The sequence below is a fragment of the Diadema antillarum genome, unplaced genomic scaffold (genome assembly GCF_040938485.1).
Source record: "Diadema antillarum isolate AM-2024a unplaced genomic scaffold, OU_Dant_1.0 seq00000079_RagTag, whole genome shotgun sequence".
Lineage (NCBI taxonomy): Eukaryota > Metazoa > Echinodermata > Echinoidea > Diadematoida > Diadematidae > Diadema > Diadema antillarum.
In genome coordinates this window covers 4,598,012-4,623,191 of record NW_027271172.1, presented here as the reverse complement: position 1 = coordinate 4,623,191, position 25,180 = coordinate 4,598,012, and the positions used below count along the sequence as shown (strand labels likewise).

At 38.1% G+C, this 25,180-nt stretch overlaps 2 protein-coding genes across 2 annotated transcripts in view; both read right to left on the bottom strand.

Annotated features, from left to right (window-relative positions):
- Positions 1 to 7,721, bottom strand: part of LOC139726111 (uncharacterized) — a 32,169-nt gene extending 24,448 nt beyond the window's left edge. Inside the window, exon 1 of the mRNA XM_071637190.1 lies at positions 7,583 to 7,721. The gene's annotated coding sequence lies outside the window, so the exon portion shown is untranslated. The remainder of the gene's footprint in view (positions 1 to 7,582) is intronic.
- An 8,242-nt stretch (positions 7,722 to 15,963) lies between these two features.
- Positions 15,964 to 25,180, bottom strand: part of LOC139726177 (cell division cycle protein 27 homolog) — a 44,920-nt gene continuing 35,703 nt past the window's right edge. The window contains exons 15-20 of the mRNA XM_071637254.1: positions 24,419 to 24,546; positions 21,119 to 21,236; positions 19,998 to 20,126; positions 19,174 to 19,248; positions 17,955 to 18,129; positions 15,964 to 17,144 (exon numbers count right to left, since the gene is read on the bottom strand). Of these exons, the coding sequence (XP_071493355.1) occupies positions 17,041 to 17,144; positions 17,955 to 18,129; positions 19,174 to 19,248; positions 19,998 to 20,126; positions 21,119 to 21,236; positions 24,419 to 24,546 (729 nt within the window). The 3' untranslated portion in view covers positions 15,964 to 17,040. The remainder of the gene's footprint in view (positions 17,145 to 17,954; positions 18,130 to 19,173; positions 19,249 to 19,997; positions 20,127 to 21,118; positions 21,237 to 24,418; positions 24,547 to 25,180) is intronic.

Here is a 25,180-nt window from a genome sequence, read left to right as displayed (position 1 = left end):
CATATTTAAAAAATACTTATTATCTGATAATCTATTTGTTTGTTTTAGTGAGGAAGACAAAATATTTTTTCAGCTTTGATTTAAAAGAAGGAAAAGTCAGAGCATCTTTAAGAGTGTTGTCAATGCTGTTCCAGACTCTCGGGCCAGTGAAAACGAATGTGTTTTGGGCAAGAATTGTTCTTAATAATGGTATATGATATTTACTGGAACGTCAAGTGGGATAATATTGTGAACCGTATTGTTGCGACGAAAAATTTGATCAAATATTTGTTGTAGACTGATATTATTGTATTCAAACATAAATTGTCCCAGCTGAAATAAATATAATTCAAATCATTTACCTTTAACAATTTATTATATCAAAACAAATTCTCTTTATGAGCACGAGGATTTAAGTTGAAAATTATTCTCAATGACTTTTTTTGAAGTAATATTTTTTTTTCTAAAAGAAATTGAAGTGTGTTGCTCCACAATAACATTCCATAATTCAAATACGGGAAAATCAAAATAGAGTAAAGCATAATTAATGTGGAAGATGGTAACATAATATTCAAGTCTATCGATTACACCTACACTACGTGAAATTGTTTTACAGATAACATTAACATGAGCTTTCCATGCAAGTTTGTTATCCACATAAATACCAAGAAATGCTATTCTATTAACTTGCTCAAGAGAAATATTATCAATAAACATATTACCAGGCAATATTTCTAATGCATTACAAAAAATTGTAAATCTAGATTTAGTGGTATTAAGAGAAAGTCTATTGGCCTTAATCCAATGTGAAACTTCTATTAATTCTGAGTTCAGGGTACGGAGGAGAATATGAAGATTAGGGTGAGCGAAAAACAGATCAGAATCATCAATCACAAGATCTGTGAAAATCGTTAATATAAATCATAAAAAGGAGTGGGCCAAGCAGACTGCCTTGTGGAAGACCAATCTATATCTAACGTTTGAGAGTTTATGTTTTTAAAAGCCACAAATTGTTTTCTGTTAGATAGGTAGCTCCTTTCCACGAATTCCACAATGAAATAATTTCCTGAGTAGTATTTCATGGTTGATGGTGTCAAAGGCCTTGGAGAAGTCCAGGAAGATACCTAATACCATATGACAAAACCTATCTAATGCTTGTGTTGCTTTTTCTATAACAAACGAAAGTAAAGCATGTGATGTGCTATGGTTTTCACGAAAACAAAATTGTGAATCAGTAAATACCTGGCTTGCTTGACAAAATCTAATACATATAATTCTTTCTAGAACCTTTGACATACTTGTGAGTAATGAAATGGGCCGATATTTGTTAACATCACTTTTACATCCCTTTTTAAACACTAGAACAACTTGAACAATTGTCAGGTACCACACCAGTAGAGATAGGTAAATTAAAGATATGAACAAGGGGATCGACAACATAAGCAATAATACTTTTTAGTAAATAGTTATCCATGCCATCAAAACCAGCACTTTTCTTATCATGAAGATCACATACAATCTTAAACACTTCTTCTCTATGAGTTGATACAAAAAAAAATATTGAATTGCGGTTAGGCGCACCTAAGAAGTCACTAAATATTTTTCGCGTCGGTTGAACATTTCGCGCTAAATTTTTACCAACTGAAGAGAAATACACATGAAAAGTTTCAGCTATCAATTGACTTCTCACTGAAAACATTACCCTATCTTATTTCTGAAATCTTAGAAATATTTTCAGGTATATTCAATGCGTCTTTAATAACTCTCCATGTATTTTTCATGTCATCAAGTTGATTTGTGTAATATCTCCTCTTTTTTTATTCGAAGAGCTTTTGTAAGAATGTTCTTATAATTGAAGTATGTATGATTTCGAAGTTGACTGAACTAAATTTTGTAAAACGAATCATTGAAACATCAATCTGTTTTTAGATTGCACATAACATGCACGATGCATACATGTAAGTGTAATCCTTATCATAATCATCATAAAATTATCATACATTACAGTCACTTAAAAAGTGCACTGTCGCATTCGAATTTACGTCTTCGTATCCATAGGAGAAACGCCCATTGCAGTTGAAAGTTAATCCGAAAAGAAGTTTTCTTAGCACAACAATGAAATGAAATAAAATGAAAAATATTTAAGTCAAGAACATTTTGAAGTTTCGCTATTTCTTTTTTAAGGAAACAGTTCTTGAACAGTCAATATGAATATGCAAATAGTGAGGTGGTGATCAGAAAAGAAATTCAAAAGAACAATTTGAAATTTCAAGTTTTTCATTCAAAAGCAATTACGTCCCAGTCTCATATCCTGATATATCTATCTGATCCTTAATCTGAAGTTATTCAGCCAGGAATAGCACCATGTTTTACACTTTGACAACAGAAACAGTAATTGTTCGTCATTCTGTTGTACACAGTCAATGGAAAATTCCAAGGTGATGACATCAACAACTCACTCATTAGCATATTATATATATCAACTGTACGAGAAATGTTCTGCATAAATTTGGGAAACCGCATAATTTCATAACTTCACTAATACTTGTCCTATTTTCATCAAACTGTCACTTGTTGTACTCGTAAAATTTGACTCTTTTTTATCGGACTAACTTATAACTGGACTGGAATTCCTCTTTAGGCAAGCGGTTAGGGGATTGATATAAGTTAACAAATGAATGAATCGAATTCGCTTCTTTTTAGAATTTTAGAATAGAATACAATGCAATTTCGTTACACTCTGCCAACAATGAATGCATATGCAAATCAGATTAGCTTATGACGTCATCCCTTAAAGTTCTCCTTTCGGCATGCTCATGAATCTTGCGTTCTTTAGATAAATTCAAAAGGAGAAAATTCATATTTCTTTCAGGACCGAATCATCCTAGAGTAAGTAATGGTCCAGCAATTGTTTCTTCTTCAAGAAGGATGTTGTGTTTGCTTTTCTACCGGCTGTTGGTTTGATCCAGAGCTTTTATGCACAAAACGATAGGAAACTTGGAAAGCCATACCATTGCCTCAAAATATTTGCATATGCGATTAGCTTTGTTCTCATCATAAAGACATCTAGAGGTTCTTAAGGCTTTCTCTGATTTGTTTGTGGGGCTTTATTCGTGTGTTTTTTTCCTTGTATGATAACCGTGGAAAGAACACAGTGTCCCACAGTGTGAAACGCAATGTGAAACAGTGTAAACACATTGTGAACACAGTGTGAAATCTCTTCACACTGTTAAATTCCAGCGTTTTAACAATGTGAACACAGTGGGAATCATCAATTCACAGTGTGGAACAGAATATTACACTCTGTGAAAAACTACACCATAGTGTGAAATCATCTTCACACTGTTAAAGATGAGCGTTTTCACATAGTCAACTATGCTAACACGTTGTGAACACACTGTGAGACACTGTGTTTTTTCTAGTAGAGATGTTTATCGGGGAATGTATGAAACTTATTAGGATGGTGGAGGAAACTAATCTCCACCACGCATATTCAGATAACATTGACAAAACCTAGTAACTTTCCATCAGTCCTGCAGTAATTGGTCTATTAGAGCGATGTTGAAACGGAATCATTCGAAACATGGTCTCTAAAGAGGCAAGATCTCTTTATGGCCTCGTATATATACGTATATCCCATAACGTGTAATGTGGTTTCGCTTCCATCATGTCGCGTTGCGAAATTGAGAGTTCGGGTGCTCTGAAGAAAACCCCATCTGTTGTTCCGTTTTTAAAGCGGTAAAAAATTAAAGAGCAATACTTCGCCTTGTCCACGTTGACTTTCCTATATAGAATATAATTAAGATAATAGAAAGCTTTCTTAATTCAAGAAAATCGGACACGCAATTAAAAAAGTTGTAAGAATTCTAAAGCACACATTGTTCGCCGAATAGGAGTTTTCGTAGCAAGCACAAAATGCAAATGAGATGAGATGATGATGATGTCACCAACTCACAGCTTCCCCATTGGTTCGTGCGAACAGAAAAAAAACCAAACATTAAAATATGTCGGTTGATATTACAGCAGCAACAACCCTTGTCCTCTAAAAGTCCATCATAGATGGATTGTGCAATATAACACTCGATGAAATCAAGTTTTCCTTTTTTGATTCTATTTCAAAAGGGCAAAATTAAGAGAAATAAGTGGGTATTAACTTCGGGATTTCGAGGCCATGGCATCATTACTTCATTTAAGTTTAATATAGCATTACTATTGATGTCACTTTCATTGTCACTGACAACAATCACGTGAGACTTCAACACTCCATATACCTTCCTTCTCTTAGGTTAGACTTTGATGAAGCTACTTCCTTCTGTTTTCAAAGTTACTCTGTCTATTTCAGGCAACTCAAACGTGAATTGGGTTTTAGGAGCTGAAATAAGCCACTTTCATATTATATCACAATTCACGGCTGTTTCTCCCGTTTTCTCACCTGAACATAAACCCTACAGTGAACAATTTGCAACAGTACAAACAAAATGAAGGCAGCATCTGGCAATGTTGTTGTTATGTCGGGAAAGACTAGCAATTTTAGATTCATGTAGAAGGGGCTGTATAATAGTATGTCAATGTTACTTACTATGCTTGAAGAGTGACAGAAGGCTTAAAGATACCCCAATTTGGCAAAGCATATAGCTGAATAAAATGATAACGATATTGAAAACAGCACTGATAATAGTAATAATAAAAGACGTAAATTTAAAACGTATATATGAATTAACGACATTAATGTTGGCGTTTCATTGTATTCAAATTGTAATTTCATACACTGTTCAGCCGAACGAAGATGTCAGGATGTATAGGGTTTCATCAGAACCTGAAGTTAAAAAGTGACGAAATTTTAAAGTTTGCCATATTTTAATAATTTCGCAATAAAGCGCAAAATATAAATAGAGAGATATCACTATTTTTCTCGATAAACTATAACTGTAACGGTTTAGTATAAAAACAATTTTATCATAACTACTGTTCACATTTTGTATATTATAATACTTAATGTTGATTATAGTGAGTAACATTTTACATTGGTTGTGTCTATCCCTAACTCAAATTTCGGAACTATTTTGAAGCACTAAAGCTGGATTTTTGTTTTATCTGCAAATGGTAAATAATGCCTTTAATTAACGTTTCTAATTGTTTATGTCTACCATAATGTTTGAACATGGTACAAATGGCACTTTAAGTAGGGAAGAAGTATATACCTTGAATGATTTTGAATCACCCGTAATCATGTTTCTGCTTACCCGTAGGCCCCCTATAGACCTTACCAATAGCAAAACTCACTTGTTGTGTACTATCATTATTTTTCCCTTGTGTCATGAACCTGGAATTCATGGAATCGTCTTTATCGATTTCTGAATTTTGAAATGTGGATGATCATCAGGGGACCGTTTCATGAAACTTTTTGTCAGTGATTTACACTGACAACTGATAAAAGCTACTGAAATCCTTGCGTCTAATTGGCTGATAGCAAATTTGTCGGTGAAAACCTCCGACGAACTCGTTGATGAAACGCCCCCCAGAAGAAGAATGGGGGCGAATACATATATAGATAGATAGATAGATAGATAAAAAATAGTGGATTGGGAGAATCTGTGGCCGTGGCCTTTGTCACACAACCACATGTGACCATTTTACCACGGCGGAGAATATTCCTAATTCATTTATTGCGCTTATAATTTGATCAGGGTTATTGTTTCTCTTCAAAGGAATATGTTTGGTTTTTTTTTTCCTACAGAAGGTTAATCTGATATCTGTGCAGTCGATCAGATAGCAAAGTCCTATATTATTTGGTGAAAAAAGACTATAAAAGATGTGGTTTTATGCAAAGTTGAACCTATATTTATTACAGTGTACAGGGAATAATTAATAAAGGACCTATGAGCTTGAGTGAATAGTATCATCACCTACTGTTGCAATACATGTATGATATACAATATATATAATACATGTGTGTGTGTGTGTGTGTGTGTGTGTGTGTGTGTGTGTGTGTGTGTGTGTTACTGGTAGCATTCTTTGAAGCTCCCCATCAAAATATGTAAATAGGAATTAAAAATATACATATAACAGGAAGGGTTTACAGCGTGATGCTTCAACGTCAATGAAACCGAAATATGAATTCCCGCTTGGTTATGCTTTTTAAAGGCCCCGAGTTGTTGCCTATTTCTAACCCACAAAGTTATTTATTTCCTTGACTGCTATTTCGTAATTCAGTTTTCTCGTTCGTATACAGTATGTCCCCAAAAAAATACAATCCACTTTTGATTGATAACATTTTGATTGATAACACCAATATGATTAACCGTCTAAATGCTACTTCAGGGTCTTAAAATAATAACATCTTAGCTCTATTTTGCAGAAAGCCCCATTCAGTTTGGATAAGCGGTCACAGAGAAATGTGGATTGTTGTAAAGCATGTTGTGAGTCTGATTCTTCCAAGTTTAGCACTTGGATGCTCTTCGAAGTGCAAATTAATGTGTGAACACAATAGACAGAACTTGGAAGGAAGAGATTTTTGACATGCTCTACAAAATTCCTCCTTTCTCTTTGACCACTGAAGCAAATCGAATGGGGTTTTCTGTAAGATGTGGGCAATGAGTTGAAGTTTCATACCCTGAAATTGTATTTGGATTGATTCACTATTTTAAAGCTATCGTTGCGGAGGGTACCGTTGTATTTTTTTTTTTTTTACATACGGTATATAAGATGTTTGGTTCTTTCTACTACCGAGTCTGAATATAAATCCTGGATGATTGCAAACAAACTACAATCTGCCATGACAAGCATTCCTATATCCCAAGGTCTATCATGAAAACTAAAAAACCTCTTATAGACATTTTCCAAATATGAAAATTCAAGGGTGGTCTATTCATCATGGGAAAAAAAAGCTTCAAGTTTTATTAGCTGGAATATATGTATATGTATACATAGTCCAGCTAATATATTGAATAGCTTGTCCACGTGTTGGCGTGATAATAAGATAGATAACAAAACTGGAACAAAGTTCACCAACAATTTATTCCCACACACAAATTTTCGAGCGATTCGCTCTTTTAACACTTGAGAAAGAGCGAATCGCTCGAAAATTTGTGTGCGGAAAATAAAGTGTTGGTGAATACAGCATAAACTTGGTTCCATCAGTTTTGTTCTTGATCTTTATATATATATATATATATATATATATATATATATATATATATATATATTGATATTGATATATTGATATATATATATATATATATATATATATATATATATATATATTGATATTGATATATTGATATATATATATATATATATATATATATATATATATATATTGATATATAACACGTATATATGAGTCTTGTTTTCTGGGAAGTCAACAGAGTTGTTGATATTCCACAGTGGGAGAAGGACTCTCAAAAACGAATAGCTATACGACCATAATACAGTAATACAGTGCATCCAATTCTGGGGGTCGACAACAGTTCTTGCAGCTAGTTGTCTGAGTATAATAGGCCTTTAGCTATCACTCCGGGTATATCACGATGTACCAGAAGGCAGTGACAATGTGTGACATAAACGCACATTTCCACATGAAGAGGAAATGTCGTGGACTTACCCCAATCAACGTGCACCAACGGCCGATCCTTTCTGGTGATTGTGCGTGGAGAAATATCTGCAGCTTGCTTGTGGTGAACATCGGCACTGCTAGCTGCAATTTCAAAGGAGCTAGCGCAATATTGGTTTCACGCAACCGGGATGGGGAGGGGGGGGGGGGGGGGGGGGGGAGGTGGAGTGCTCAACTAAGACATTTTGGCTGTTGAACTTCCTGAATTGTTTCTGTACACAGCCCGGTTGCGTTGGTCACACATACATCGAGACGAAAGCATCTGTTCTTTTCGCGTCACGGACCACAGCCCTCGTTCAGTGGAGCCTAGTGTGGTGAAGCAATCGACACAGGGGGAAGGGACTTCCCCCTTACTTAATTCATTCATTTTCGTCATTCCGCTCGATCGGTCACTTCGCATACGCCGAGCGAAAAATATTTTGTATCACAAACGCGGACTCGCCAGCATCATTATAGGCAGGGTGATATTTTTTGCAGTTTTTCTAGCAAATGAAGGGGATTTCTATTGACTATGTAAGAATAAAAAACAAACAAACAAGAATACCCCTCTTGATAAATTTGTTGTGTAACTGTCAGGCCAGTGTGAAAAGTAACAAATCAGCTCTTTAAAGGGGATGGCTAGTAACTGATCAGTGGGAATCAGTGGGAATGCTGGAGGATGATTGTTCCAGTCCTTGTGGGATTCATTTAAGAGTACATTATATAGGCCTATCTATTGTTGTGTGAACATCATTTGCTTCAGAATGGTCTCATATTCAAGTAATGTGCAGTTTAATGTTTCCAGGTTAGCGTGCCTGGTCAGTGACGGGGCATTAATCTGCACATTACTTGAATATGAGACCGTTCTGAAGCAAATGATTTTCACACAACAGTAGATATATAATGTACTCTTAAATGAATCCCACAAGGATTGGAACAATCATCCCTCAGCATTCCCACTGATTCCCACTGATCAGTTACTAGCCATCCCCTTTAATGGTTTAAAAAAAAACAGTCTTCACTCAAAGAAACGCTTACACATTCCTGTTTTGGACATATCTTAACTTCACTCCTCCCCCTCCCCCCCCCCCCCCAAGATTTGTAAATTTGAATTTACCTTTTAAGTAAAGAAACGCAGTTTTAATCATGCATTGTTACAGATAGGTTGGACAAAACTTTTGAAGTCTTAAAGCCAGAAGACTCGAAGGGGATAAATGCAGTGGTAATCATGTAAATGTCACGGATATAGGTCCGTAAACACTTTCGAAGTCTTACCATGGAAAAAACAAAACAAAACACGTATTTCAAAGGGGGAAATACAGTGCTGTGATATCGTATAAATGTTATAGATGGGTTGGAAAAACCTTTTGAAGTCTTACCAGAAACCCCATCTTAAAAGGAAAAAAATGCAGTGATAACCGTGTAAATGTTATACGGATATAAGGCTGGATAAAACTTTTGAAGTCTTATTTTCAAAAAAAAAGCCCAACTATTTCTAAGGGAGAAAAGGGAGAGGGGGAGCAAGACTTCAAAAGTAGGAATTCCCTTGGTAATCCATGTCCACTAATAAACACGGAAACTTGTAGAGTTGTGATTCATACCACTGTAACTTGCAAACTGGTCAACGGCTAGTAGATATTTAACCAGGACTTGCAAACAGAAATGCTATGATCACACAACCAAAGTTAGATTGTTGACTTTTTGTTTCGTTTTCTTTCATTCTTTCTTTTTTCATTTGTTCGCCCACGAGAGTTCATAACTGCAATCGACAAAACGGCTTCGCAACGGTTTATCTTTACCATCTTCATGAATCGATTAGACTCAGAGGATCTACTAGTTCGTCTGTTATTCTTATTTCTATCTTTCTTTGTGTGTGTGTGGTGGGGGGGGGGGGGGTAAACTACACATGAGAGGGATTTAATGTAAAGGCGTCTTTATTCATTCTGCGCTGGCCATGAGAAGCACTAACAATAACTATTGCCAGCAGACAATGTATTACGAATGTGGCAACAATACGACTTCGCCAGCTTTCTGCTCTCGCGATTTTGTATGAGGGTGTAAAGTCCAATGAATAATGGCGTTCTGAACTGATCAGACGTTGAATCAGTTACCTTTATACACAGTCCTGAATCTCTCTTCTCTATACACGGCCCCTACAAAAGGCTACAACATGTGATATTGAACACAGGAAACATAAGTAATGATCAATGATTATCCCGAAACATGCATACAGGATTAATTAGGTAAACACGTAGGATATTGCAATGCTTGTCATTGTGCTTGTGTATGTGTGCGTGTTTGTGTCTGTGTGTTTACTTTCAAAGCAAAGAAGTAATATTTACAAAAAAAAAAACAAAAACACCAAAAAAAAAAAAAAAAACCCGAAACATCACACACATTCATCGATGTTAACATCAAATATACATTGTTATATGGCAAAGGCAAAATGAATAACTTATTTCAAAGTATTTGTGGTAGGAAATTTAACGGAGGATAGACAATTACTTTGTAAATCAACTGGGATGAGAATTAAAACAGTGTTTTTTTTCTCTCTCTCCCTTGAGAACATGGCAATTTGACTGTCTGGATTGTTGATTAACTGTTTATATCACTGCTTCATGATTAGGCTTATGTATAAAACTTTTAATTATTTTGAAATCCCTGTGTATGCGTCAAAAAATTAGCATCTTTGGTATATGCATGACAGTTGTTCCTGTAATCGCAGATTATCACGAGTAGTTTCCTCGTACACGCTGCATAGTGAATATAATAAGGATACATAATGTTCATTTTTCATTTTCATGATGAAGAACCTGAAAAAAAGAAACAACTCGAGAATCAGTCTTTATTAATTGAAGCATTATATTTTGAAAGATACCAAACATGCCTTTCCCCTGTGTTCAACCGGAGCATTCTTTAAAGACATTGGAGAACAGGGAAGGAAATAAAAGTGCCTTCACCTTAAAAAAGAAAGAAGAAAAAAGTAGAAGTAAGTATACCGTTCATTGGTTGTTTGATTGAGAGTAATCTGTTTCTATAAGTCGCAGTAACTTCCTTGCCCACTAATAATCCCTGAGCTGCCAAGTTTGTGCTGAAATTCGACACATCCTATACATGCTGTAGGTTGCTGCTATTCTCTATTTTGAGAGCAAATATTTTGCAATCAGATCCGGTTGAAATTTCGTTCAAACTTTAACACATAGGTAGCAGTGGTTTAAACCGTTATGTCAATAATGATAAAAGTGCAATGTACACACACTCACACACACACACACGCACACACACACACACACACAAGTGCACACACACGCACGCACACACACATTATATATATATATATATGTGTGTGTGTGTGTGTGTGTGTATATATATATATATATATATATATATATATATATATGTATACTGTATGTTTTATATTCATATCGCTTTTGCTTGCCCTTGCAGGTAAATCATAAAGCAATTGCTAATTTGAAAAGGTGTAGCTTACAGCGACTCCATTTTCAAATTTTCATGCGTTTGATATTCTGTGATACTACTGACCTTGTGTTTATTGTGATTTGCTGTGCGACCATGTGACCTTTGACGTAGATCCCTTCTCTGTCGTAAGGTATTTTCCCGTAGTGACCACGTGACCCCTGAATAGGCTCCGACATTGATCCATTGCCCGATCTATAGTAATTTCCCACGTAATTTAAACATGTCACTTCCCAGTTCTCGTACGAAATGGTTTAGATGACTTTCGCCAAACAATCTTTCTTTCATTTAAAAAAAAAAAAAAAATCTAAGACCATTTCAGGTTGTCTTTTCTTCTTTTTTAAACGAGAGCATCCTATACTGGTATACTCCAAAGTTCACATCCAGTCCTTAGCAAACACTACGTCATAAATCATGTAACTAAGACAGATCACATCCTGTTGATCAGTAATTCAAGTGAGTTACGGGGACCGCTTGCTTTGATGACGACCATTTTAGGTTTTTTTTTGTGTGTGTGCAATTTCGTCTAAAGGACTATCCTTGCAGCAAAGCTATTCATAATACGATTATAGCTGTGTTCGGATCCCACAAACGTATGGTTTATATCCAAGCAGTTTTGATGCATGTAGCCTATACTACCCTCATGAATTCAATCTCTCCCCACCCCCCCCCCCCCTCCCCTTTCATTTTCTTCACACACACACACACACACACACACACACACACACACACATATATATATATATATATATATATATATATATATATGTGCGTGTATCACAAATATATAAATTATTTTTAATCTTACCTGTGTTATTACTGTCCGTTAGGCCCTACCTCTATTTCGTTAATGCTATACAACACTGTGTGTCAGCGGTTAAGAAACACAATATTCAAGGGAAATTTCATCCTGATATTACATTGCTTTGTAAGAAAACAAAAATATAAACAAAATCAGGGAAGTAGATCAATGAAAATTTTGGGGAAAAAATTCAGACACATGAAAAAAAAAAGTTATGAACTGTAAACGTTTACAGAGTGAGACAAAGTGGCAGCTCTGTGTAATGTTGTTGTTGAGCAGCTCTCCATTTGGTCTGTACAAAAAAAACAAAAAAAACAAAAAAAAAACAAAAACAAAAATAACCCAATTCTCATTTTTCACCCAGGAAAATCTTCCTTCAGGCCTTTTCATGGTGTATGATGAAAGTGGAACTTTTGAGTGACTGCCTCAGTGGAAAGATTATCTGCCATCAAATACTTCATAAAAATTGAAATTAGTGCTCAATACAAATTGAGAGCCGCTCAACACCTAGATCCCCTAGAGTGGCCAGTTTGTCTTACTCTCCAAACTGTTACAATTCGTAACTTTTTTGTGTCCGATTTCCCCCCCCCCCCCAAAAAAAAAAAAAAAAAAAATTCACGGATTGTGTCTCTGAGTTATCTGTTTTCGTACAAAGCATCACAGCTTCAGGATGGAATTTTCAGTTGAGTGGTATAGAAATGCACACGTACCAACCACATTATCACAAACTAACTGCTATTAGCTAATGAATCAACCCCTTCTAGAAAACCAGGACAAAATGTCATCGCACATAGCGCACAAACGGGTTACCTATACATGTATACACGTAGAAGTATGGGATTTGAACTCCGAGCTGCATCTCATTATGAAAATGGACTCTCATAACAAAGAACTCTGATATTACAAACTTCATTGTAGGATAGTGTTTTCTTGCCCTATAGTTCAAAGTTTCTTTGCACATGTACATGTATTTTAATCATTTTAAACCCTGAATAAAGAAATTTGAAAGGAAAAAGTGATTTCACTGGTGCCAATGATTTTGTTATAGCAAGAGTCCACTGAATTCATAAATTCATAGTGTATGCGCCTTTTCAAGGGTAGCCTCAACCCTTGTTTCATCAAAATTGCGATGACACAGGCTTTCCATCAATGCCAGGAAGACAGTGTAAGCTTGGCAGAATGGATTCGATTAATCTAAAAAAAAAAAAAAATGCCCAAAACGTCTGATAGCAAGAAAAACATCAACCAATACACAAGACATTAGAAGTTGTACATTGTAGCAAGTTCAATTTCTGGTTCCATTTTGTTTATTCATTTCGCATGTACATAATAATGCATATATACTCCATGGCAGTTTCAACACTGTCACTCTTTTAACGCAGCTACAATATTATTAGTCTCTTGTCAAACACGACATGATAATTATGAAATATGTTTCTTAGACATTTTATCAATCGCATACCATACTATACTATATATGCACCATCAATCCGCATTCATACACACAAACGAATATAGAATTGTATTCTCCTAGCCTTCATCACTGTTTTCGGTTCCACTTCCAAATTATCATTCAGACATGGTCTTCCTCGAGTTATGTAATCTAAAATTCATCAATGCACTTCAATATTGCCAATGTCAGAGGCATGTCAAAATTGACTTCGGAAAAAAAGAAAATAAGAAAGAAATAAACCATAAACAAATAAACACCTCTGGAAGTATTTCTCTATCATTTTGAGGAATACCAGATAAGTGGTACGGCATATGCTTTAGGTGCAGGATTTAACTGGTGATGATACTCTGGGCTCTATTTCAGCCATAACAAACTCTGCTTCACAATACAATTATGGACGGGCATAAACGGTGCTCTTGTTTGGTTGCACAACAGAGTAGTGACAGATATCATTAACTTTATGTTGTATTGTGACATATTGCTATTAAGAGCAAAACTTTTGAGGATATCGGTGGCAACATAATTGCAACATTCTCTGCTTTGCATCAGCATAACATACATGTAGACTTCCTCCAACCCAACTTTGCTTTTAATCTATTCACGGAGCACTCCACAACTCAGCTCATCACTAGATTCCTTAAACCTGCTTTACATGCCAAATAAAGATTATTTTGTGTGCAAAACCTCAATATCTGTACAGTCCGACCTCTCCTATCCAGACATGTCGGGACCGGCGCTCATCCGGTTAAGGGATTTGGCCGGATACGAGAGACTTAATGTTTAATACACACACCTACATACATACCCAATGGTAGCTACATGCACAGGTATTATTCAGTTTTACGTGAATATGTCACGTTCTCGTCAGCTGGTCTGCTTTCAGAATTTCTGATAATGTGGTCAATGAACGATCGCCTGTACCGTACCCTGATTTAATGAAAATGTTTCTGTCCATGTTCTTGCGGTGCTCAGTAGGGGTAGTGTATACGTCTGAATGCATGTTATTTAGTTGAAACTTAGATGTTAATGTATGTTAATTATGTTGGGAATAATATGTGATTCATGTGAGTTTGTGTATAGGAATTTTGTTTGAGTTTGAAATCTCCAAGTTTCCCCGTGATTATCAGAATGGAAAACAAAAACAAAAACCATCGCGCCGAGATCGCATCCGGATAATAGAGACATCCAAATAAAGGGAGGCCGCATAGGAGAGGTCGGACTGTATTAGTAATGTACTTGTCTTTCACAAGGTTTTGTCAAAAAAGTATGAACTGGTATTGTTACAAGTTCATCTATCATTTCAACTGCAACTAAATAATCTATTCATTAAGTCAAAGCCTACTGACATGAAATAAAGAGTTCTTTTTTTTTCTGAGTAGAAGGCAAGGAAAATATCACATACTTGATTAGGCCTAACTGAATTCAAATAGACACACATGATGCAAATGGTGCCAAAAACAAACCCAAACAAAACAAAAATCATGGCATTGTGTTGAGAAGCCATGTGTAATGAAATTTGCAGCAATTTGATAATCCCACGTAAAGTGAATGCTATGCCTACATGTTACACAAGCACACAAATCCATATTTATTGTAAGTTCATGAAGAATACAATAATATCAAACCAAGTGTGAACTCATAAATAACCTATGCCACAGATATTTGCATGGTCTATTAATGGAGAGTCATGAAACATCTTTGTTTGTTAGACTGTAATGTGTTTGCTTTGCAGATTGATAATTTCTAAACAGCTGCAGAATGTCAATTGGCTTGGTAAGGTCGATTTTTCAGGTAAGGGCATTCTCCGAGTGAGTAAATCTACTACTACTGTTGTACCTGTAAAAGTTTGTGGGTCAGAGGTGAGCTGCATAGTTTGTTCTGTCTTGTTTTGATTTGCTGTGGGGGCTTTTTTCAACATATTCAAGTAAAAGTTGCATTACATATTACCCCTACAAGGATAAATGGAAGGAAAGCACTGATGTTATATCTCTGTTATCAAACGGGCTCATACAAATGTGTGTCTTTTTGAAGGAGACGGGCATTCAAATTATGCACAATGAAATGACAATGGAGTTGTCTATTCCCCCTTTGATGCAATGCACACAACGGTCACACAGATCATTGTTCTGGTACACATGCTTCGATGGTCATAAACAGGCTTTTCCACTTCTTGTAATAAGCAGCATCTGTACTAGCCCAAACTTTTGAGAGATGTTTCAATAGGTTTGGCTTGTGCACACTAAGCGAGTTGCACACGTATTTGTAAGGCTTTGGAGTTTACACTTACAAGGCCATGTGAAGAACAAGATTTTGATATAACTGATCTTATTGGGTATACACTGTTACCTTCACAGGGCTATCAACGTTCCCACAGCAATATCAGGTAAGATTCCAAAGAGCAAATCAGGAAGATGCTTGCACAAAACATGCAACTCAACAGGCATGAAATAATAAAATCTGAATGCAAGAGGTTTTTGTAGTCTACTGCCGAGGCACAAAGAGGAAGTTCAGTTTTTTAGGAAGTCTTCTGCAGAATTGGGGAGACCGAGCAGCATTACATTCACAGCATGCAGCCATCTTTATCCCCACTCCCAAACGACCCCCGTCCCACCCCCATCCCCCCAAGCCCATTGCGAAAGCCACATTATACATAATATGTAAGTGACTCAGTGTACTGGATTTCTACAACAACAGAGAAAGGTCCCTGCAGGGTAGGTATGTTGTGGCTGTGACGATGCCCTTTTATCCACTGCAGTTCCTTTTGTAAGGCACTAATTCTTTTGTGCCATGGTGTAAACCCCCTGTGTGCCACATTATTCTAAGACCTTAATGCATGAGCACTTTTGCAAAACATTCTGGGTGTTGATGTTGTTTTGGGTTGTTTGTTTGTTTGTTTGTTTGTTTGTTTTTACACCATGAAACTTTTTATAGAAGCATTTATGCCAGAAATGCAGTACAGACAAAAAGTAGAGAAAATTGCAAGCTTTGCTGTGATAAAAATCTAATAACAAAGCTACAGCTGTGATGCTGTCAGTGTAGGGTGGCATGGTGGAATTTATCAAGCAGGTTGTGCGTGGTTGTGCATTTGAGCAAAATAGACGAAGTTGACAAGCTGTCAACCGAGTCGGGCATGCCAACATGGCAGACAAAGAGTCAATAAATGCACAAAGACTCACACACACACACGCACCACAGACACATGAATTGAAAGTGGACCAACACATAACATGAATGAATGAGGACCTAAAACTGAGATATCCTTGCCCCTCGGGTCCAAAGCACAACACAATCTTCTTTTTGGCAAAGTCTTTCAAGCTGACAAAATAACCATGGACCTGACTTAAATAAGTAAAGTAATTCATTCTGCAGTACAGTCTACATCAAGACCTGGTTGAAACATTGGCTTACAAGGTAGAGTATGTTATTTCTTTTTCATCACATTAAGAAATGCTGTATTTTTTCTTCTCTAGATATCACTACAAGGATAGTTGGTTTCCATGATCACTTCTTGGTGAGAATTACAGGTTAGAACTCTAATGACGTCAATGAGATTTCGTAACAGTCCCACATAGGGAATACTACGTTGGGAAACCACTCAGAGTCAGTTTCCCCATACGCAGGTGCAACAACAGCATGTATGACAGTCCAATCTCACTGGAGATCTGCGCAGGCCACTTTGTCGGTCATTAATTTGGCTCACAATAGTCCCATGCTATGAGAAAACGTGCTGGGCGGGGATCATAAGCTCTCGTCACTCTCGTTAGCCTGCAGCTGCATGTCCTCTCCCTCCAGGAGACTGTCCCTGGACACATCACCCGGCATGTCAGAGTCATCCGCAGGGCCTGAGCAAGGGGAAGAGCCAACAACACGATGGAAGATGGGGTTAGGAAGAAAATAAATTCTCTCCGAAGCATTCCAGTTATCCACCAACAACAACAAAATTTCTTTCAAATACAGTCTGACCTCAATTATCAGGCCCTCTCTTATCTGGACTTCTCTATTCTGAATCAACATTGGGCTAATCATAATTACCAACATCGCAACCATACTCATCATTACCAGCCCTATCACCAACATTAGTTAACACCATCGCCATCAAGATCACCCGCCACCAACATCACCATCACAATATTCATCACTATTGCTAATCATCATTATCACAACTATCATCATCACCATCAACATTATCACTAGCATTATGATCAACTTCATCACCATCATCATTCTAATATCTGTCTTTCATCATCATCAACCATCATACCCATAACATTTATCATGACCATCATCACTACACTCATAACATGTGATCACCATCACCATCATTTCAATTATAAGCAACATCATCACTGTCATCACCATCATCACCACACCCATAACATCTATCATCATTATCATTACCATCATCAACACCATAATCACTATCATATTCACCATCACCACAATAACCGTCCACTACCACCACCACCACCACCATTACCATCACCATCACCATCATCACCATCACCATCATCACCATCACCATCACCATCATCACCATCACCATCACCATCACCATCACCATCACCATCACCATCACCACCATCACCATCACCATCACCATCACCATCACCATCACCATCATAACCATAATCATCCTCACTGCCAGTCCTCACCCTGACTGGTAGAGTCCACCTGAGCCAATGCAGTCACCGCTGGCTCATCATCCTCGGGCAGGTAGTGTTTGTCCAGGGCCTCCTTGATCTGACTGTTGGCCCCCTTGGGGTCCAGGTCCAGGGCCCAGGAGAAGTTAGCCAGTGCCTGGTGGGTCTGGCCCAACTTCTTGTAGACCTGGGACAGACAGGCAAAAAAGAAAGAAAAAAAAAAACGTAAAGAAAGAAGACATTGCAATTATGTCTACCATGAAAAGGTATTTAATCTTCTAAAGCTGAAGAGCAGGTGTCTCAAGTGATTTGTAAGTTCCCTATTCTTACGTACATGTCCTGTAGTTTCAGTTCTTCTCATTGAGCATAACCATGCCCTGAAACTAATAACACTTTAAAATGTATTTGAAGGATGTCAATAAGAAATAAACAAATTCTACTGCAGTGCAGCGTCAACAGAGAAAGGCGTGGCAATGCAGTCAAGTGGATCAGCACATATGATGAAATAATGTTAGTTAGTATTATATTCCACATACTAAGAATGTTGCAATAGGATTGGTCCAGAGCCGATCATGTGATGAAGCGTAGTTTTGCCCATCACATCACCTGAGAAGAAAAGTTTGTTACACTCTATGTTGATAGTCCCTTTTGTTTCGCTGATCTCCACACAGTCTACACAGTCATAACGCAAGATGAGTACGCGCGAAATAAAAGTGCGTTGCACTGTGGACTATCATGTGACCTAGGTCACTTGATAGTACAGGTCATTTGATAGTACACAGTGCAACGCACTTTCACTTCGGTGCCGTGCGGTGCGCGCAGCAACTTCATTGTTTTGTCATCTACGCGCACACGTAGCCTAAGCCCTAAGGATACCTAAAGACAGCTAAAACGGTTTCAGATGTGGAATAAGATGGGAATTTCTAGGACCCTCGATGTGGAATATAAAGCAAATAATCAAATTTTAGTTTCAGGCAATGAGACAAACTATCACTTCCTCGGCGATCTGAATGTGTACGCTATCTTTCCTCAGCTGCGCTTCGGAAAGATAGCTACATCCAGATCGCCTCGGAAGTGATAGTTTGTCCCATCACCTTCACCAACGTTGATTATTTGCTTACCAACACCAACTTTATTACGGAAACAAACTCACACATACACACACACACACACATGAACACCAATAATATATATACATCAACATTCGATATTCACAAAGTAAACTGCTCACCTTTCCTATAAGGAAGTAGACAAGGGATTCTGATGGTGTCATCTGCTTCAACTCCTCCAGCTCTTTCAAGGCATCCTGGAGGTATGGCAGAGAAAAAGCAGAAGTTGACGTTAGCTATTCCATAAAATTTTCTCCCGTGACAATTGCTCCCATGAAAGATCTGCATGCTAAGTCAAATATAGATTCTACCTACAAAAATAACCCTAACCTCAATCCTAACATCAAACTCAAACTAAACATAAAACCCTATCACAACTCTAACCCTAATCCTAAGTCTACAGACAAAATAAGACCAGAGTAAATTGTGGCAAGAGCAAATGTCATGCCACCGACGGTAGCAGGGTGATGCCCATGATGTCCATAGATTCCCACGACAGCTGTGGCCAGTGCCACAAGACCCTAGGTGGTTTCAACTACATCAGACTTAGGGAATCATTGACTAAGGGATGCAACGGGTGCACCGTACATGGTCATAAAGATGTGATAGCAATGCCATACCGACGCAATGTTTAACCTTCAACAATGGAAGTGATGCTTTTCCAAGCACTTTCTCTTTCTTCAAAGCAATAGGAGAGACTTGACAGTTAATTGAATTTGAATTATTGAAATTCTGACAACTTCTTGTTGTTTTGTTTTGTTTATGCTGTCACCTTTTTCTCACTCATTAATGTTTAGCTGACAAAATGAATTTGACATGACAAAGGGTGCTTCAATCAATCTGCTTGAAAACAATTCTTTCTCCCCCCCCCCCCCAAAAAAAAAAAGAAGAGGGAATTAAAAATTAAGATCCTACCAACCACTCTTGGCAAATATTAACAGCATACCTGGTATTTCTCTGTTGCAAAGAGTATTGAGGCCCGGTGGAATCTGCAGAGAGGATTGCTGGCATCCAGTCGGATGGCCTTGGCCAGGGTCGCTAGCGCCTGCTCGGATTTGTGCATGGCATGCTGGACCTGGATAGGGTCAGGGGTCAGGGTAGGGGAAGGACAAGGGTTGGGGCAGGACAAGGGTTGGGGTGAGGGTATGAGGAGGTTTGAAGAATATGAGGGTTGGGGAGGGTGAGAGTTTGGTGGAGGAAGGATGAGAATGAGGGTCAGTGGACAGGAGTAGGGAGAGGATGAGTGTTGGAGGAAGATGAAGATAGGGGGTCGGGGTAGGGGGTAGGGGAGGATGAGAGTAGGGGGTTGGGAGTAGGGGAGGATGACAGTAGGGGGTTGGGAGTAGGGGAGGATGACAGTAGGAGGTTGGGAGTAGGGGAGGATGAGGGTCAGGGGTGGGGTAGGGGGATGGGGGTCAGGTTCAAGGGAGGATGAGGGTATGGTGTTGGGGTAGGGGGAGGATGAGGGTCAGGGGTGGGGTAGGGGAGGATGAAAGTTGGTTGTCGAGGAAGGGGGAAGATGAGTCAGGGGAAGGGAGAGGATCACGGTCAGCAGTTCGGGGTAGGAGAGGAAGAGGGTCAGGGTGGAGGTAGGGGGAGGATGAGGGTTGGATAAAAGATTAGGAACGGGGAGGGATAAGAGCCACAGTAGGTAAGGAGAGGCAAGACATGAAAGTTGAGTCACATCATAGTCAGGGACGGTACTCCTTTCTTTCTGGTGATGACTACAAAACTAGTCAGTGCATGATGCAAGACAAATACATGTTAACAAACCATTCAGATACTACTTGGTATGTGGAGTCAACTTTAAGTTCGTTTTGATTTTTCAGCCATTAATCTTTTCCTACTTGTGTGTTTCATGGTCAAACTCATTGCAAAACCTGTTTATTACATTTGCGTGCTGTGTCCTTTTTCTTCCCGAATCTCATTTCATGTTCAACTTCTGGGTTAATTTGAGCTATCAAAATAAGCATGACATTATTCCATACTTTTTAAATAGCCATACAACTGGTCTGTGCTTGTGAGGGTTGCTTTTTTTTTTCAGTGTGAAGTGGGCTTGTTACTCACCACGCTGATGTGAACAAGTAGTACAGAGCTCTGTGGGTTGATGGCCAGGGCTTTACTGTAGTGCATCTCGGCCAGGGCAAACTTCTCCTGCTTGTAGTAGATCATACCAGTCCCGTACCTAAGGTGTAGTCACAGAGAGGGATTGACACACGACGTCAGGATTAAGTTATCATGACCCATGCAGTTTAAAAATTCAATGACCCGGTGGGATTCATGATTGACCCAATTCATTCGCTGCCCAATGGGGTACATTAGCACTGGTCAGCGAATATGTGCATTGAAGCATACGCTCATCGGTAGTGGTCAACTCCAGTCAAGATTCTCTGGCTGTGTGTGTGTGAATTTACATAGAGATCAGTGATAAAGCTGTACACAATTTGTTTAGGGGATTTTCCAATATATCCAAGCCAGGCCAGCCTTCCCATTCCATGGTAGCCCCACACTACCAGGGGTGGTATTCTGAGGTCGTAATTAAGTCTGTAATTAACTTCATAATTAAGTCGAGAAGTTAATAGGCCCTTAATCATGGGCAAAGTCGGTATTCTGAGGACATAATTAAGGTATGATTAAATCCCCTGTAATTATCTTGGGTTCCTCCCATCTAATTGTTATTCCATCCAATCAGACGCGTTGTTAGAAGCCAAAATGATGATCACGCGCGCAAATATACCCTCAATGCGCGCTCCTCCACACACCCCCTATAATTCTAACGCAAGAGCTCCGTGCACACACTGCGGTCTTTGATTACAACCCTCACCTACGCACGCAAAGAGCTCACATAAAATGACAAAATTCCCGGAAGATCGCCTATATTTCTTTTTTTCTCTGAATTCTACGGATACCATGACAAGACTCAACCGCTCCTCGGTTACCGAAGACGGTAAGCATGGTTGTGGCCGAGAAAAAACTCTGCAATTCGTGATATCGGAGTAGTTAATGACACTCTTTGGTATCTTTAAGTTTTCCATTAACTTTCATACTTAATTACACGCTCAGAATACCGATAGGATTTGTAATTAACTCTGTGATTAAGTCCTCTCAGAGTGCACGCACATTGATACGCGCTAAGACTTTCCCGCCAAAACGCTTGTTGTCATGGTAGTTAATAAACCCCCTACTTAATTAAGCTCTCAGAATACCGATTCGCTAATTAAGTGCTAATCAGACACTTAATAAGACCTCAGAATACGGCCCCAGGTCCTTAAGGATCTTTTCTTTGACTCAAATTGAATTGATTCTTATCTTAGTTTCTGCTGCAGGTGTCCCGGGTTCTGGGGTAGAAAGTAGGCAGCTAGTTTGCTCTTCATGCAAACTCTGTTTAGTGAGTCAATGTGGGTCATGCTGCATATTTTCATGTCAGCCTTGATACATTCAGACCAGGCATTCCTTAGTTTCCCACATCCTCTGGAGCTTGGAATCAGCATAATCAAGACTGTGTTATTACACAATGTGGCGCGTTCTATATGGCCATATCATGTGAGTCGCCCAGTGCGCAGAACCATTGTCAGTTCTCAAATCCTTACAAATTTAGTAACAACAAAATTGCAGAAGTGTTACAATCTACATGTTGATGCATTACAAAGTCATAATCAAGCACAATGATCGGGGGGGGGGGGGGTGTTGTTTCATGAAGAATTTAAGTAGAGCTTCAAAGTTAAGATCGATGAATAATTATGGTATGCTGTCGGTTTCCCTTTTCAGTTTTATGTAATGTTTTCAGAATTCACTTTCAATTTGTATCAAAAGTTACAAAAAAAAATTTGTCTCTTACTAAATACTATTTTAGAAAAGAATAATGCCTCTGCCACCACTTCGTGGCAGCGGCATAAAACGCTGAACTGACTCTTAATGAGGTACAGCAGGTGAAATTTCTCCTCCATAGTTTGAAGACTGTGTGTATAATTATGGGAAAGCCACAAAGTTTTGGTTTCAAGTCTTGTGATAATAAAAACTGAAATATCACAGTATGTAAACAAACCCAATCACATGATGCATTGTCTTTGTTGTGTGTGTGTGTGTGTGGGCGGGGGGGGGGGGGGGGGGGGGTCAACTCAAGGTGTTCTAGGTTGCTGACCAGTAGTTTTGGAATCAAATCAAAAAATGTACTCTTCTGTCCCACACTACTGTTAACTTTGCACACACTAATACTTTAGACCTTTGCTGCACACAGAATTGACACAGGCTGCTATGTATTTCGCTGCATTGCATCAATATGATTTTTCATTCATTTTCTCGATTCAACAACACACTGAGTAAATAAGACAGTGTCAACACACAGATATTTGGATATTGGGATCTCTCCATAAATATGACACTTATAGCTTTGTGTAAAACCCACGATGTTCTAAATACAGTTTTGATGTCACCGAATTGTGCTAGGTTTGTAATATGGAAGTGAGGAATTGGGGAAGGAAATTCAATTCATCTGAGAAATAGATTTCCCTCTAGTTGAAAGTATCAATGACATCACAGGGCTGCCAACATTCCCCACATCAACCTTAGGGAGATTCCTGAGCACAATCAGGAAATAGTACCCAGATCAGGGAGGCTTCTGTGTTCTATTGTCAGGGCATGAGGAAAATCTCCCGCTTTTCTGGTAGTTTCCTGCAGAATCGGCGAGACTTGGTAGCTCTCAATTCACAACAAATGGGTATCCAACACTGCATTTTGTCATTTTCAAATACAGGAAACAGCGAGAAAGCTGCACTGTATTTAGTACTTGAACACAATATACAAGACATGCCATATACTTCGCAGGTTTTAATTTCTTAAGATTACAAATCGAGCACTACTGTATTTGCAAATTTAACATACAAAGTGCAGCATGAAAATACCAACTATGATCCCGACATGAATGTGACATGCACACGTACTTGTACTGATACGCAAATACACGATATATGTAATAGGTGCATGAAAATGCACTTTAATAGGCCAAAGTCTTGTCAACCTACTGTGTGAATACATACATTCACTTTTTCCTGAAAATGAGTGATTGACACCAATTTCTCCCTCAACTGCTGTAAAATATAACCGTGAATTTTAAGCACGAGTGAAAATGTGCGGAAGTCCCAATTTGTGAAAAAATCAGACTCACTAAATATATGGCAAATGCAAAGAAGTCGAAACTTTAAGAACTGTTCCAATTTAATTCACTTTCCACTGCTAATAAGTCTTTTAATGACTGCTCAATTCAGCAATGAGGCTTCCTGTGGAAAATTCTTTCACAAATAACCATGATGATACTTTTAGACTTTGCAAGGAAATGAGATGGCTCTGAAAAAAACGAAAGAAACTCACCATGCATTGTAATGCCTTGGGCTAATCCTGATTGCATTCCTAAAGCATGCCATCGCCCTGTCCAACTCCTCCGTCGCCACATACTCATGGCCGAGTAACGTGTAGGCATAGGCAAATTTGGGGTTGACCTGACGACAAGACATTTACACCATGAAATCATCACAGATTTTATCGGCTCACCATAATCCATTCTTGGAAGTTTACAGGACTATCTTACACGTCAAGAACCTAAACTGCCTTTCAGTCATTCATTTTGAACAGAAACTTTCATAAATATTGAACAACAAAGAATTTCTTCTCTCAATGTAGCAATGAAGTACAAACAAAGTTTAAATTGTAGTGATGGTTTCTGTGCAAGTCAATCATACACACATATGTGAAAGCAAGTAATATCACTTTTCACGATGGCATGTAAAACTTTTGTTTCTCATATTCTATTTCATGTTTCACATTTACTGAATCCTATACATTATTCTGTTTGTTTGCTTTGATTCTGTTCATTCAAGTTGAACATTGATAAATATCGCACTGTGATAGAGGAATTCAAGAATGATTAAACATATGAAATGATAATGAAAGGAGACTGAATCCAGAACACATCTATGGCCCTGGGGTAGCAGGTTCAAGTTCAAGTTCAAGTTGATTTATTTCACCTCCAACAAAAAAATAATTAGAAAGACAAAGAAAGGCTCATATACACAGACGTCATGAAATCAGTACCACAATGCGATGAACAGAATAACATTGTAAAAGAGATACAGG